A 17914-nucleotide genomic window follows, 5' to 3' on the forward strand; every position below is an offset into this window, starting at 1 on the left:
TTCCACTTCACCCCTCTGTTCGTTCAAAATACCTGTCCAGCTGAGCCTTAAACTTATTTAGGCTATCAACCTCCACCACAAGGGATGGAAGTCTGTTCCACCAACCAACCACCCGCTGGCTAAAGGCAAATTTCCGCACGTCTGTCCTACATCTGTCTTTCCTCAATTTGAATTTATGCCCTCTCAGGTGATTTTTCTGAGCTAGAGGAAGAATCCCATCAGCATTGAGTATGCTTAAACCATTTAAGGCTTTATACACCTCTATCAGATCACCTCGCTGGTGCCTAGTCTCCAGACACTGTAATTTGCAAAACTTAAGCCTTTCTTCGTAAGAGCACCCCTTTGTTCCATTCACTAATCTTGTTGCCCTTCTCTGTACTCGTTCCAGCAGCTCTCCATCCTTCTTGAAATGAGGCCTCCAGACCTGTATACAGTACTCTAGGTGTGGCCTGACCATTGCCTTATACAATGGAATAATCACCTCCTTATCCCTGCTGGAAAAATTCCTGTATATCATTGACAAGACACAATGAGCTACTCTTTCAGCCCGTCTGCACTGCTCAGAGAACTTCATATCTGCCTGCACAATTACCCCCAGGTCCTTTTTATTCTCTACCACTGTCAGTGTAGTACCACAGAGTTGATACGTTGCTCTGGGGTTACTGTTTCCCATATGTAGTACTTTACATTTGTCAATGTTAAACTTCAGTTGCCACCTCTCAGCCCATCTGCTCAACCTTTCCAGATCTTGTTGCAGCAGCATTGCATCAGTAGTGTTGTTAACAACCCTGCCAACCTTTGTATCGTCTGCAAACTTGGACATTAAGCTTGATATACCATCATCAATATCATTTATAAATACAGAAAACAATAATGGACCCAACACTGAGCCCTGAGGGACTCCACTAATAACATTAGTCCACGATGAGCAGTGTCCATTGATTACCACTCTCTGTCTTCTCCCCCTCAACCACCCCTTTATCCATAGCAGCAATTTGCCTCCAATGTCACACTGCTCCAATTTGTGTAGCAGTCTTCCATGTGCAACAGTATCAAAAGCCTTTCTAAGATCCAAGTATATAATATCAAAGTTATTCCCTGCATCCAGTTCTTTTGTGACTGCATCATAGTATCCAATCAAGTTGGTCAGGCAAGACTTTCTCTTAACAAAACCATGCTGTGTCTGAGCTATAACTGAAGTCTTGTCTAAATGATCCTGCAGTGCTTCTTTAACCAGTGCCTCCATTAATTTTCCTGGAACAGAAGTTAAGCTCACAGGTCTATAATTACTTGTGTCAGCCTTTGATCCTCCTTTGTGAATTGGGGTCACATTTGCACATTTCCAGTCTATGGGTACCTCCCCTGAGTCCAAGGAAGCTCTCATAATTATGGCTAAGGGTTTGCTTACTTCCTTTGCTGCCTCCTTTAATATAACTGGATAGATCCCATCCACCCCGGGTGCCTTTCTTGTGTTTATCTTCAACAGTTTCTCCTCCACTTTACTCCCAGTTATTTCAAGATTCTGTAGCTTACTGCTAGAGTTGAATACACCTCTGGCATTCCCCTTGCTGAATAACTCCTCATGTGTGAATGTCGATGCAAAATATTCATTTAGTTTGTTAGCTACCTGAGCAGGATCATCAACAGTTGACCCATCAATATCAAGTGGACCAATCTGATTCATCCCCTTCCTTCTAGAGTTTACATAAGTAAAGAACTCTTTGCTGTTTTTCTTTGCATCCCTTGCCAAGGATTTCTCGTAATCTGCCTTCGCCTGCCTAACCTCCTTTGTAACTTGGTTGCATATCAACTTGTATCTATCATAGGCTTCTGTGTCATGTGTTAATTTGTAAGTATCCCATGCATTTTTCTTCTCTGCCATATGCCTCATTAGTTCATCTGACATCCATTTTGGCCTAAACCTTGAACAATAGCTTTCTTAAGTTATCTTCTGATGTGCCTAACATAAACCAGCAAGGGTATATATATTTATCTGTATGCTTTTACAGTGACATAATCCGTTAAGTACGTGCCTGAAATTCATTTCAGGCTAATTTAGATAGGTTGTTGGATGGCCCATACTTTGCATTAGTAGAGGCATATGATGCAAGAAACCAAGCTTATTCAACATCAGCCAAAATTAAAAAAAAAAAAAACAAAAAAAACCCCTTCCATTTCACCCATCCATTTGCTCCAAAAGTTCCAGTTCTTTCTTGAATCTATTTAAGCTATCAACTTCCACAACAACAGATGGAAGTTTTCCAGAAATCAACTACCCGCTGGCTAAAGGGGAATTTCCGCACATCTATTCTTACAACTGTTTTTCCTCAATTTGATTTTATGCCTCCTGATTCATGATCTGAACAAGAGGAAGGATCCCATCAGCATTGAGCCTGCCCAAACCATTCAAGGCCTTATACACCTCAAATAGATCACCTTACAGATGCCTAGTCTCCAGACACTGCAATTTGCAGAACTTTCTGCAATTTTGTAGAGACTTTTTTGGTAAGAACACCTCTTTGTTCTCCTCAACAATCTTGTTCCCTTCTGTGTATTCGTTCTAGCAACTGTACATTCTTCCGAAAATGAGGCCTTGAGACCTGTATGCAGTTCTAAATGTGTGGCCTGACCATTACTTTATACAAAGGGGTAATCATCCCCTTATCCCTGCCAGGAAAATTCCTGTATATCATTGACAAGACCCCCATGACCTGCTCTGGCAACCTTTGTAGCATTGGCAAACTTCGACACTAAGCCTGATATACCTTCATCAATATCATTGCTAAATACACAAAACAACATTGGACCCAAACCGAACCCTGTGGGACTCCACTAATAATATTAGTCCACGAAGAACAGTGTCCATTGATAACCACTCTCTCTTATCCACCTTCAAGGAAAGTTTATAAAGTTTAGGAGTTAATCATAATGAGTAATTTTTTTTGTAATAGGAGTGAGCTAAAACAGAAGATAACTTATACCGTAATGCTTGCAGGAAAGGAAGTATATGAAAAGAGGTGGTTTTGTGGCAGTCTTCAAATCAGTAAATTAGTTGAAATACTGAATATTGTAAGATATCAAAAATAGCTTAATTATTTTGAGTATGTAGGACCGATTTATATATTTAAATAAAATGCCTTTCATGCTCATCCTAATAAATTTTCATATCAGATAATAATGTGTTTATTTAGATTATGAGTACATTTAGCCAAACCCTGTCCAGTGATATTTTCTGTATTTGTTGGTTATCCTTCAGTGTAATTATATTAATAAAATTGTATCATATAGTGTATAATATTGGTGTGAACACGCCAATATTATACAGTATATAGATCACTCTTAAAGGCAAAAAAAAACTGTTTGTAGTGTAAAAGGGCATAATTTTATCTTTATCTCATATTGTGCTTCTCCTTCATGAGTTGCCATGTATTGCACTACTTCAAATAAGTAACACTTCACTAAAAGAGAAGACTATTGTTACTTATTCTCAGTGGGCACCACCATCCAGACGCTACCATTTCAAGGCTTGTTGACTTTTCATTTGTGGGTGGTCAGGTACTCTGGTATTGCAGACATGACAATCCAGTTGTGAAGATAATCACACAATATGAGAGATGCTAAAAGGTGTACATGATAATGTATAAGTTAAACTCAATGCAACAAGGTATCATAGGTTTAAGAGTACAAATAATCTATATGTACACCTTTTAGCATCTCTCTTGTGTGATTTTCTTCACAACTGGATTGTCATGTCTGCAATACCAGGGTAACTGCCCATCCACCATGAAAAGGCCAACAAACCTTTAAACGGTGCCGTCTGGGTGGTGGTGCCCACTGAGAATAAGTAACATGTCTTCTCTTTTAGTGAAGCGTTACTTATTCGAATTAGTGCAATACATGGCAACTTGTTGTGAAGAAGAAGCACAATATGAGATACAGATAAAATGACCCATTTACACTACAAACGTAGTTTTTTGCCTTTAAGAGTGATCTATGGTGTGTTCACACCAGTATTATATAGATTATTTGTACTCTTAAACCTATGATGCCTTGTTGCATTGAGTTTAACTTAAAACATTTAAATTCTGCCTGTAATAATTGTAGACAGAAAAATTGATTATATATTGAAATTTGCCATTATGTTATTTATTCTTTATATCTGCTGTAGGTTCCAAGTTAAGAAAAGAGGCATTATATGAAATGCTCAAGTGGTAAATTAAAAAAAAAAAAAAAAAAAAAGACAATGCCCCACCCATATACCATCACAGGATTTTATGTAATGAACTGAATTTGAGAGAGAATCTCTCAAGACATAAGTCAGATCCATGTGGTATTAAAATAAGTTAAATATCACAATACTGTGTCAAAACCATTTGATAAGATCAAAGCATGTATACGAATAATTCTGCTTTTACAAATATACAGAAATACTCAGTTACTTTTTTTAAAAGAAAGTGTTACCGAAAGTGATTAATTTGAAAATCATGTCTACTGTAAAAATTTTAAACTATAACTACACCTCTTTTTCTTTCTTCTTTATTCTCAATCAGAATTAATTTTTTATAGGAAAAAAAATCTTCCAACCCTGCTGAATGTTGTATTTACTTTTTATTTATTATGTTTAAAAGAGCTGAATTTATGACAGTCTTCTGTCATCCTCAACTTTGCTGTCATATTCAGTTTTGTGAGATTTTTGAACATATTATGATCTTTGATGAATTTGGAGTATTGGTTAAGTCATCAAATGCTGAAGTTATAGGAATATCAGAAGCATAGTATCACTCTGATATTGGGGATGCAGAATTTGAATACGGCAAGTGCAGTTTGTACAGAACAGACATGACAGGAAGGAAAGGAGTATTCTTTTTGGTTAAGAAGTGCATAGATTCTAAATTAGTACAGCCAGTAGGCATGGGTGGCTGGTGTGACATAAGCATTGAGAAAAACAAAAATTAGAGCAGGAGTATGTTATTGGTCAAATGACTGTGCTGAGTATATTTGAACACCTATATGGATAAATAGAGTGAGCCAGCAGATCAGTGTTTTTTATTTTGTGATTTTATCTTTCCACTTATTGTGAATGGAACCCATGGGTTGGTAGCATCTGGAATATTGCATACAGGTTTGGAAACCTCTTTTATGAAGAACATGGACCTGTGTGGAAAGGGAGACAAAGAAAAGCAACAACATTAGTTGAGACACAAAGGGTACTCTACCAAGAAAACTTGTGTTCTGGAAACTAGTCATCTACTAGGTAACCTGACATGTGTAAGGCTTTAAATGGATTTTGTAAACTAAATTCCAATAGCAATCTTGCTGTTTCTCAGACGGGATACATCAAGAAGACATGAATTTGAGTTGAGAAAGAATGATTTATAGAATATACATGCAGAAATTGCCTTTGACCAGAGAATAATTGATTGTTGGAATAAATTTCTACCAAGTGTTGTGGAAATGGGTAGTTTGAAAAAATTGAAAGACTGGCAAAATTATTAGAAGGAATTGGGCAAATCAGTCCATTCTATTATTATTGTATAAGCTTAGCTTCCGTGAATTATTTGTTGTTCTCTGGAAACATCTGTTTCATTGCGAGCATTAACATTATCAAGCACAGCCTTAAAAATACAGTCCATTCTTGTTATTTGGGACACATCAGGACTAGTGCATTTTGGTCCGATTAAGCAGCTGTCCCAATTACCCGAAGTTTCACGTAAATAGTTAAAAATACAATATGTCCCACCCCCCCTACAATTTATTCTCTATACAATCAAATCACGTTTCGACGAACTCGCCATAGTAAAGTACCGTTCACTATACGATGTGTAGTAAACGCGCTGGTCATTGTGATCACGTTTGTGAATTGAATTTTAATTCTATTAAACAGCAATTCTAATTAGAGAAAATATGAGGAATATTATCCACAGGCTATAAAGTAAAGATATATTAAGCACAAATTTACTCTTTATTACCTTACTAATTAAAAAATGATATGTGAAAATCGGAAGAATATACGTGATAATCGGAACAATTAATACATACTGTAATAAGTACATACGAACTAGTTGACATTTCTGTTCACTGACATTTGTGGGTGGGGGTTAAAATTTAAAACAGTAAAAAGATAAGTAATCAATAACAAAGAACACGGCATACAAATTGCAAGTAACACGATATGCACAAGTGAGAACAGAGTAACCAGTTATAAAGCTTTAAAAATAGGAATGAAGAGATCTGAAAATTAATTTTTTTATATGATTGAAGATTTCATGGAGGTGTAAACTCATTTCACCATAATAACCCACAGAATCCCAGCTGTCGGTATTATCGCAAATTCAGTAAGATCGAGTTTACTGTACGTTTATGATAGATTTCACTAACAGAAAAGCCCAATAAACAGGTGACTGCTAATTGTTTTATGGTTGTGACCTCCGGAATTTCGACTGAACGACGTGGTATCATCGTAGACAATCGTTGGGTAATTTCCAGTGCTGCGGTCTCCTGCCCCGATTAAACGGCATTTTGTCCCAATTAAGCGAAGTAAACCCTGGCTATTTTCTCGATTGGTTTCTGTTTTTTAAGATTTGCCCCAAATAAACGGCTGCCCCGATTAACCGGTGGCTCAATGAACCGGAATCCACTGTATTATAATTTTTCCACTGGAGAGTGATGTAGTGTTTTCCTAATCTTTATCAATCATTTTTAGTGTGGTGACAGAACTCCCAGGAATCTTTACACTTTCATGTGTGCAGAGCCTAAGAAACTTGTTTGATACTCTAATTGGCAAAACTAAAATAGCAGCAGGTTTTTTTTTTTTAAATTGCATTTATTTCATTTCATTTTTGAATTTATGCCAGGATTTAGAAGTTTATAACATAGCTTTAGATAGAAAATTTTTTCTTAATTTTGTTATTAAGTCAAATACAGGCGTACCTTTTTTTAAGGCACTTCGTTAATACAGCACTTTTCAATTATATTCATGTTTATTATTTTCAGTGCTTGCCTTGCTTTTATGGGGGTTTTCGGCATGATGCTGACTCCAAGCACACATCAGCTGACTCCAAACTGAATCGAGTGAGTCGACCGGTGCCATTTTGTTACCTGTACTCAATCTGTTTACAGCATTTGTGCACTTCGTGTCTCAGTGTCGTATTCTGGCAATTTAAAAAAAATTTTAAACTTTTTTTTACTTGTGTTATTGTTATTATTGTAATTTTTAATTACAGTAAAATGGCCCCTAAGTGTAGTGCTAGTGAAAAGAAGAGTCGCAAGCCTCATACTTTAATCAAAAGCTAGAAATGATTAAGCTTAGTGAGAAAGGCAAGTTGAATGCTGAAATATCCCTAAGCTAGGTTTGGCGTGCCAAACAGTTAGCACAGTAGTGAACTCAAAGGAGATGTTCTTGAAAGAAATTAAAAGTGCTACTCCAGTGAACACGAAAGTGATAAGAAAGCGATGTAGCCTTATTGCCATTGTGTAGAAAATTTTAGTGGTCTGGATAGAAGATCAAACCAGCCACAACATTCCTTTAAGCCAAGACCTACTCAGCAGAGGTTTGTTCATGAGATTTAAGGAACGAAGCTACCTCCACAACATAAAAGTGCGAGGTGAAGCAGCTAATGCTGATGTAGAAGCTGCAGAAAGCTATATCCAGATGAGCCAGCTAAGGTGATTGATGAAGGTGGCTACACTAATCAGCAGATTTTCAGTGTTGACGAAATGGCCCTATATTGGAAGAAGATGCTGTCTAGGACTTTCATAGCTAGAGAGAAGAAGTCAATGCCTGGCTGCAAAGGATAGGCTGACTCTCTTGTTAGGGGCTAATGCAGCCGGTGACTGCAAGTTGAAGCCAATGCTCATCTACCATTCTGAAAATTGTAGGGCCCTCAAGACTTATGCTAAAGCTAGTCTGCCTTGTATTATAAATCAAACAACAGAGCCTGGATGATAACAGATCTGTTTACTACATGGCGTTCTGAATATTTTAAGCACACTGTCAATGCCTGTTTAGTAAAAAAAATTTCTTTCAAGATATTACTGATTAGTGACAATGCACCTGCTCACCCAAGAGCTCTGATGGAGATGTACGAGGAGATTAATGTTGTTTTCCTGCCTGCTAGCACAACATAAATTCTGAAGCCCGTAGATCAAGGAGTAATTGCTGCTTTCAAGTCCTATTATTTGTTAAGGCGTTAGATAGTGATGCATCTGATGGGCCTAGGCAAAATAAATTGAAAGCCTTCTGGAATGAATTTACCATTGTACAGATGATGAAGCTCCATTATCTCCTTCAGCCGTCATTCCTGTAGCATTTTTTAAATTTATTATTTTTACTTTTGCATCTTTTTTTTTTAGGCCTAGCGGTATTGCACACTTAATAAAATGATAGTGTAAATATGTTTTTAGGCCTTTATATACACTGGGAACATTCGTGATTCATGGGAAGAGGTCAAAATATCAACATTGGAAGAAGTTGATTCTCAACCGCGTGGATGACTTTGAAGGGTTCGAGACTTCAGTGGAGCAAGTGACTTCAAATGTGGTGGAAATGGCAAGAGAACTGGAAGTGGAGCCTGAAGATGTGGCTGAATTGCTGGCATCTCATGATCAGCCTTTAATGGATGAGGACTTGCATTTGGTGGATGAGCAAAGAGGGTTACTTTTTGAGATGGAATCTATTCCTGATGAAGATCCAGTGAGCATCGCTGAAATGATGGATTTAGGAACACTACATTGGCTTACTTGATACAGTAGTGGCAGGCTTTGACACCAATTTTGAAAGAATTTCTTTCATTTTTTTTTTTTTTTTTTTTTTTGTTAGTTGTTGGTGCATTGGCTTCTGTGGCCATAATGCACTTCCCAAAGTTTTTGCATTTACTCTGATCCAAGCCCGAGGCAGGATTTGAACCCCCGACCTTTGGGTTGCCAGGCAGGCTCTTTATCTACCCGGCTAGCCCGGTCGGTGAAAGAAGTTCTACAGTGGGTAAAATACTATCAAATACTAAAGCATACTACAGAGAAATTCTTCATGAAAGCATCAGTCAATGAGGCAAACTTATTTTAAGAAAGTGCCACAGCCACCCCAACCTCAACATCAAGTAGGTCTACCATTCAACAGCCATCAACATCAAGGCAAGACTCTCCACCAGCAAAGAAAATAACATTTGTTGAAGGCTCAGATGATGAAGCTCCATTATCTCCTTCAGCCATCATTCCTGTAGCATTTTTTAAATTTATTATTTTTACTTTTGCATCTTTTTTTAAGGCCTAGCGGTATTGCACACTTAATAAAATGATAGTGTAAATATGTTTTTAAGCCTTTATATGCACTGGGAAGTGAAAAAAGGCTGATTCACTTTATGGCAATGGTCTGGAACCTAACCTGCCGTATTAGCGAAGAAAGATTTTTGCAACAATATAATTTTCAAAGAACAATCTGTTATGAATGGCATGCAAGGTAAGGTGGATGCAAAGGTTTCTGTTTGACAACACTTTTTGGAGTTTGTAATGCAGCTACCAATATAGAATTTCTCTTGAAATTTTGTTAAAAGATCCAGTACACATCCAGGAAAGGTGCTATAGCAACATCATTTTCAAAAACCAATTTCATGTGAACTTCCTTTTTTATGCAGTGTGCCGTGTGATGTTTTCTGTTTGACATCAGTTTTTGCAGTTTATTATATGCCTTCCAATATATGAAGTTCCTTGAAATTTTGTTAGTAGATGCAGTACACACTAAAGAAAGAATTTAAGTTTTTTGTCAAAAAAACAGTTAAAGTTTAATTCTTTTCTAATCCTGATGTAAACAAGTGGGAGCATAGCCACCATAGCTGAGTGAATTAGCTGTGACTACCATCTCCTTGACTACACCCTACCTCATATGCTGGAATAATTTGACAAATGAGTTAGCTCCTTTCAGAAGTGAGCCTTAGTGAGGATAACTCTTGATCCTGCATTTTTCCTGTTTTTAACTAATGAAGATTCCTGGAATTTTTCAGTACAGAAATCAAAGAAAACACTTATTTATTTTGAAAGGTATTGAGAGTTCAATTGTGTAGATGGAACAGATGAAAAGCATGAAATTGCTGAATTTTGTGCTAGTTTTTGAAAAAAAAAAAAAAAAAACCTATGTGCTTTTGGGTCAGAGTAAAGCTTCCCCCCAGTTTATATAATATTATATATACTACATTCTATACATTGAAGCGACAATGAAAATATGAGAGGAGGGAACTAAGAATAAAGGCATTTCAGAAGGAATACTTATCTAATAATTTTGAATATATTAGATAAAAAACCAGTATGGAAAATTTAGAAGCAAAAATTTGAAATAAATTTAGACTTGTGTCCATTGAGCAGTGCTGAGACTGAACGTTGCGAAATTAATAAATTTATAAATATTTTCATTATGGCTAGAATTAAATTGCTAAAAAAACAAACCACAGCAATATGAGCAGAATATAAATATAGAAACCGTATAAAAATTTATATGAATACAAATTAATATAAATAATAGAAAAATATATAAATATAAAAAATAAATATAAATTAGAATGTCAATATAGGAAAATATTTAAATATGAAAAAAATATAAATTAAATATAGTAATGAAAATAAATTGAAACAGAATGAACATTGGGTCCAGTCTCATTGGAAGGCCACTTCTGGCGTTCCAGTGAGATTGGACTTAATGATTCTGTGGACACTTATGGCCATCCAATATTGAATTTCAAATGTTAACGGGTCACCAAACAGCATTTGAGAAATAATTTTATTGGCATGTAAATACTGTACGATGGGTTAACTCCTGGGGAAGACTAGCATTGGTGGCTGCAAAGTATGACCAACTGCATGCTGTCTGAACATAATACAAGTTAAATTACAAATGCAAATTAAATTAAGAATAGGTTATAAGAGTGGGTAAGCCGTGTGAGATGCAAACACAGTGCAGACCAGTACTGCACTGTGTGCAGTACTGGTCTACACTGTGATGACTAAATTGAGATGGGATGATTAAATTGAGAATAAGGATGTTGCAGGTGGAATATATAACTGATAATATAAAGTACTCTGAATAAATGACTAATAAGTTAAATTTATAATGATATCTCACATTATTCAGTTTTGGCTTTATCAAAGGACATCGGCCTAAATTTGTTAATTCATAATTGACTTATAAATTATTTGCATTGTTCTTTTATTTAATGTGTTTTAAATTATGAGGTATATACTCCTTTTGTAACACCTTTATTTTTATTCCCACCACATTCTCTCTATTGTATGGTTTTTCATTGTATTCACAAATGTGAATACAATGAAAGTGGGAATAGAGCACTTTGAGAAGTGACTACAATGCATATATACATGTTATTCCCTTCATATCAGTAAAACATATTTCAGTGTTATATTTATTATTTATGCTGCCCTTTAGGTACAACCAGACCTCCAAGAGAAGGAGAAGTCAATGGAGTGGACTACACATTCCTAACTCCTGAGGAGTTTATGGCCTTAGAAAGAAGTGGTAGTCTGTTAGAAAGTGGAATTTATGAAGGTACATTAAAGAAACATGTTTAACAAATGAGAATTAATTCAGCATCATTTATTTTTGTATTGACATTAATCCTTAAATAATCATGTGAAGAAAGTTTATTTATAGTCATGTTGAATCATATAGATATGATGTAGTTAATTTTTACTTTATTAATTCTGTATTTATTTTAAAATGAACAGATAACATTGTATAGAAATATAACCTATCCTTTTAAACGATAATATGCATATGTATTTTTATGAAGTTTTTAATATTTTGTAAATAGCATGTTTCAAAATAATAAAAATATTATTATAAATATTAAATTATTAAACTTTATATTTGAGTTATTAATCTTTACATATGGCACAAATGATAAATCTTAAAAATGCTTATTGTCATTAGCGCTTGGATAAAGGTGAGATTTTTTGCATTTTATTCATAATACTGATATCTCCACATTGCTTTCATATTTTCTTCTTCCGTGAATTGCTGGATCCTTTTTTTGCTTTCAAAATGTGAGGCTTTTGATAAACTTGAGATTGGTTTTTCAAAACTTCTAATTACTTTTTCTTGCCTTTTCAGTATTTTGTAAATTAAAGATTTGCTCTCAACTATAATGTTATACTTGAGAGCAAAGACATTCAAAAAATGAAAAAAGTCAGTCATTTGTCTCAGTGTGACTGTCAGTTTTATCACTGTGATGCACTGTCAAGATAATGACAAAGTATGGGCATTAACATAAGTTAATGCCCATACTTTCCAAAGAAGAATAAATTCAGGACTGAAAAATCAGAGCTCTCAGTCAGTCCTTTGGAAGTTTATTGGAAGTTTAATGACACTTCTACTTTAGTAGAAGGGTCATTAAACTTCCAAAGAATAGCCAAAATAATGGCTAAATTCCTGCAGTGGAATTGTTGTAGATTCCAGTAAAGATTCCAGTAAAATACTGGAATCTACATCAAGGCCCACCTGCAAAGTGCAAAACCACTTTGCTTCTGTGTACTGCAAGAGACATCTAAAGGAAAATGTGAAGATCCTTTCATAATGGTACGAGGGGTGGTCAATAAATAATCTACCTAAGGTACTTCCCATAGTTATATTTCAGTGATACATGATTTATCTTGTTCCTACATATCTGAACTTGAATAATACTAATTTTGATCCCACTGTGTTTTTAGGTTGTGCCGCTGTAACAGAAAGAAGGAAGACACTTGATCAAATTATAGATATGCTGAAATTGGAGCATTGTTCAATCAAGTTTCTTACTAAAGAAGGAAATGAGCCAAAGGCCATTCATGGAAGGATGGCGGCTGTGTATGGCAACAGTGCACCTTCAGAGTATCAGATGAAATTCTGGTCAAAACAATTCAAGTGGGGTGTAGTAGAGAGCCCGTCAAAGATGATCCATGTCCAGGAAGGCCCGTGACAGCGACCATTCCAGAAATGTGCCAATCTGTGGAAACCCTTGTCTAAATGACAGACATTTAAAGGTGTCCCAAATCACTAGGGAATGTGACATATCTGAGGGAACAGTTAAAACCATCCTCCATGAACATTTGGAGGATGACTAAGGTCAGTGCAGGGTGGATCCTCAGACTTCTGACCCCTATGCAGAAGCAGTTCAGAGTATGGTGTTGTGAGGAGAATTTAGGGCTTTTTGGAAGGGATTCTGAAACTTTCATCTCCAGAATTGTTATGGGTGATGAAACAAGGGTTCATCACCTGGATCCCAAGACCAAGCAAGAATCAATGCAAGGGTTCTTTCCCACTCAAAAATTTTAGGTACAACCTTCAGATGGCAAGATTATGGCCACCCTTTTTTTCGATACTGAGGGAATTTTGCACATTCATTACTTGGTGGAACACAAGCAGACAGTGTTGCAGAAGTGTGTTGCTTCTTCAGGACAACACACCAGTGTACAGGTCACATGCTGTTGTTGCTGCTTTGAGAGACTGTGACTTTACAGAACTTACCCATGCACCTTACAGTGTAGATCTGACTACTAGTGACTATTCCCTGTTTCGACACCTGAAGAAAAACTTGTGTGGATATTGCTTTATTGATGGCACCTCCGTGGGCAGGAGCAGCAGTGCATAGCACACGCTTCTTGGTTAGACCGGGGTTCGAGCCTATAACCACCAAATATGGAGGATGCGGAAAGGTCAGGGAATGACCACCGCATATCCCCGGAGCAATATGGCCTTAGTTGCTAATGCTCCTAAAAACCAAATAACAAACAACAAGCTTTATTGATGATAATGAACGGAAGTATGCTGTTTCTGCATTCTGTGATGGACAGGACAAAGAATTTTATTTGTCTGGTATTTTCTCGCCAACAAAGTCTCAATCTCATTTCCTTCATAGGTAAGTAGATAATTTATTGAATGCCCCTCATATCATTATTCATAAGGATAGAGCTGGGGATGGTCTTGCTCATGGAGGAGTTGCTATCCTTGTGGACAGGGTTTCAACTTGTAATTTTAGGTTTCTTCTAATAATCTGCTCCATCAATCATGTAGCAGAAGTTTCCTATTTCATTAACCCAGCAGTAGTGTGGTGGCTTCTTAACTTCTTGTGTATACTGTACATTCAATAGTAACAGCCTTCTCCTGTACACTTTCAATATATGTTTTTTGATAATATTTATGTACATATTTGAAATTTCATATTCTGTTAAAACTTAAAAAGTATTTACAATAATTACTGCAATCCATTAAGAAAAGATGAAATATTGGTGCTGTTTAAGCAGAATTTTAAAAAAAAAAAAAAAAATCAAAAAAGAAAGTTAGTCACTTGTGAGGTTAACTGATAGCATTTTTGTTGCATTTTGTGTGCCACACCAGAGTTAAATAATTTTACAATAAAACGTGAAACAGAGCATTATTATGCCTAGTTTTCTACATTTTGAGCACTAATGCCACTAGGTTAAACAATTTTTACAATAAAATATGAATACAGAGTATTATATGTCTAGTAGACTCTTGGAAATGTTTCCAAATGTAATTTAAATAAAAAAAAAATATATGGGAAATTATAATGCTATCACAAAAATATTTTGGGCACATTTTAGCCATAGCAGCTTTTGCACAAAAAATGACTCGCCAATCAGTCAATCAATCTGTCTTCTCCTTCTGTTTTCCACAAAGACCTTGATGTGATATCTGGTATTTCCTCATTGCCAACAAAATGGAACAGGTGTATTGAAGTTCAGGGGAGTACATTGAAGTACCATATTATTAGGGGATTTCAATGGAAAGCTGTAGGGTAGTGCTACATTAAAGGGAAAGGCTGTATCATAGAGAAAATTCTCACTGACAGTGACTTGTCCCTTTTGATGTAGGAACTAACATCTTTTTAATCATCTTTATACGGACATTTTCTGCCATTGATTTTTCTGCCTGTTTGCCTTCTCTCCTCCCTTCTTTTACTTGGGAGTAGGAGGAGAAACCTTACAAAAGTGATCACCTACCTTTGATAAGTATTCTACTTTAGTGGATGTTCATTTCATACTTTTAGCTTATCATGGTAGAAGATTGATCAGGCTGACTGGAATGCCTTCCACCTTGTGAGTTCTCAAAAATCTCTTAGGAGCCTATCAACAATGTAGTTACATTACTATTCAGGCAAGTGCTTTTAGGCCAAATGGCATTTGTTATGAAATGATAAAACACCTTTCACCAAAATCTATACATTATCTGCTCTTCCTGTATGACGGAATCTTTCTTAGAGTGGTTTCTGAACTTCTGGTAATAAGCAATCATTTTTGTTTTTGCTAAACCAGGAAATTATCCAATAATTCTAATTTGATATCACCATGCAACTACGAATAGTTTTAGTGAAAAATCCTGTAATGATCAGTGCTTATATGGGCTTAATTGGTATATGGTGTATCAATTAAGCCTATATATGGTATTTAAAAACAAATTACTTTCTTTCTACAATTCAATATGGTTTCTGTGGGAACATTTAATGACTGGAAACATATCTGACATGGTTTCCTAAAACAAGAGACCTTGGTGTCTGTTTTCTTTGATATGGAGAATGTGTATGGCACAACATGGAGATTTGATATTTTAAAAGCTCTCTCTAACCTTAGTCTTAGAGGTATCTTTGACCTGATAGCATTTTTGTTGCATTTTGGGTGCTAACACCATTGGGTTAAGCAAATTTTACAATAAGACTCACCTCCCTGTTTTTTTTTTTTTTTTTTTAACTTTTAATTCCATTTACCTGAAGTCCTTGTAGGATTCCACTTTTTTTTGGTTGTTTTGCAAAGAGGAGGAAGTTCTGCAATGACCAGTTTTAAATGTTAAACTTTTTGCCATCACAGAACTTCCTCCAAATGTATGCTAATGAATTCAACACTGTTTGTATGCTGAAGAATTCAGCCTACGAACAGTGGCTTGTATGCTGAAGTCATCAGCATACAAGATCCACCTTCTTTCAATCTTTTTGCAAAGCAAAGGACCAATTTTAATATTAAAATTTTTTGCCATCACAAAATGCCTTCCTCCAAATGTAAACAGTGGCTTGTTTGCAGAGGACTTCGACATATTTTCAGTCAACTTGAGGGTCTCGAAAGGCAAAAAAGCCATCGTTCATCTTAACTCTTGGGCAGTAACTGGCTAAATGGCTTAGTTTCTTGTCACAGAAGGCCAATTGTATGTGCTTTTGTCATGAGTGGAACATTCGTCCTGAACCTGAACAGTGGTTTGGATATAATGCTATTCCAGTGGTACCTGAAAATAAATTTTTTGGGCTTGTATTTGAATCTGATTAGAGGTTTGGGCAATATGCTATTCCAGTGGTACCTGGAAATAAATTTTTGGGGCTCATATTTAAACGAAATTTTCCTTTCTTCAACATGCTTGTCAAGTGCGCACAAAGTGCATGAGAGATTTGAACATCTTTCATGTCTGCCAAAACACACCATGTTTTGTAGGGTGCAGACTGATTCACCACATTACACCTTTATTGTGCACTTGAGCAATTTTAATAAGATTGTGGGTCCCAGGTGTATATCTACTAGAAACACTATATTCCTATTGGCTGGATCTAATGAAGCCATCCTGTCCACATTATTACGGAATCATTTCGAACACCTCCTGTCCAGAGTGTGTAAGAAAGTAAGTTGTCTTTATTGCTGTGATGGAAGTGATTATTTTTACTATGCTCTCAGTAAAATCTTTTGATACTACCCTATATAGATACGTTTTTGAGCCATGATGCGAAATCTTTTATAACACCCATCAGACTACCAACTGTTCTTTTGGTATTTATGTCCAAAAGCTAATTAGAGATTTACATATCACTATAGATAAGGGTGCCAGATTACAAAGGCAATCCCTTCCATCCCAACATGCTTATACACAAGCATGTTGGAATGGAAGGGATTATATGTGATTTCTCTCGTAAGAACTGTGGGAGTTCTGGTACTCTGTTTTCTGTTTACTATTCACTCAGTTCAGTATGCAAGTTGAATATTCTGACTTCTTGCTACTTTACACAGATATCTTGAAGTACGAATTATCCATGAGATGGCCAGTCGTCTTTCCACCACCATATTCAACTGAATTCCCCTATGAATGCTGCAAATATGATGCAGAGTTGCACACTGCAGAATCAACTCTGAATCACATCAATACCAAGGGTGTATTATATACACTGATCCCTAAGGGCATTACAGGCTTTATCAGTGATAAGAAACACCACCCATCCAGTCCTGTTTCAGGTTCATCTCTGTGTGTACTTGATGTGTCTAGGGATCCACTTCTGTTGGATCCCTAGCCACATCAGGATTAAGGAGAAATAATTTTGGTCTGTCAGTCCCTATATAAACAATGTGCAAATAATACGTAATAAGATATATTTGCATGGCATGATTCACACCATTGGCAAGCTACAAATTATATCAGATTAAGTCTGTAATCAAATTATGGCAGTCCAGAAATATTAAAGAGGAAGTAGTCCTTGTCGATTCTGCAAAGTACACAGTCATTCTACAAAGAGCAGGGTCAACATTGTTATGCATTGTTTTTTGTTGAGACTGATGACCTTCCTTTGCAAGTTTTGTGGCACCATTTTAACTAGCCATTATTTTTTACTTCCCTGTCCTAATTTTACTGTGTAAACAAAATGTGTTTTACTGTTTTTACCCATATATATCTGACAAAGTTTTATGCATTGATTCAGATTTTATCCTACGATAGCCATGTGTCAGCTGTTTTTGGTTTTGTACAAATTATTAATTTGTACAGTTGCATATAAAATAGAGCTGTTAATTTTAGTTTGAGTATCCCCATTTATCCTTTTTTAAAAGGATGAAAAGGGATATATATGGTTACCAAAATCCTTATTTTTATATTTTTTAAGATCTGGTATTTTAT

General features: G+C 35.9%; 1 protein-coding gene across 1 annotated transcript in view; it reads left to right on the top strand.

Annotated features, from left to right (window-relative positions):
- Positions 1 to 17914, top strand: part of Magi (membrane associated guanylate kinase, WW and PDZ domain containing protein magi) — a 569393-nt gene that overhangs the window by 173913 nt on the left and 377566 nt on the right. Inside the window, exon 3 of the mRNA XM_090385296.1 lies at positions 11426 to 11545. Coding sequence (XP_090241422.1) covers positions 11426 to 11545 — 120 coding nt within the window. The remainder of the gene's footprint in view (positions 1 to 11425; positions 11546 to 17914) is intronic.

The sequence above is a fragment of the Mastigoproctus giganteus genome, chromosome 11 (genome assembly GCF_048544385.1).
Source record: "Mastigoproctus giganteus isolate SK-2022 chromosome 11, ASM4854438v1, whole genome shotgun sequence".
NCBI classification, from domain to species: domain Eukaryota; kingdom Metazoa; phylum Arthropoda; class Arachnida; order Uropygi; family Thelyphonidae; genus Mastigoproctus; species Mastigoproctus giganteus.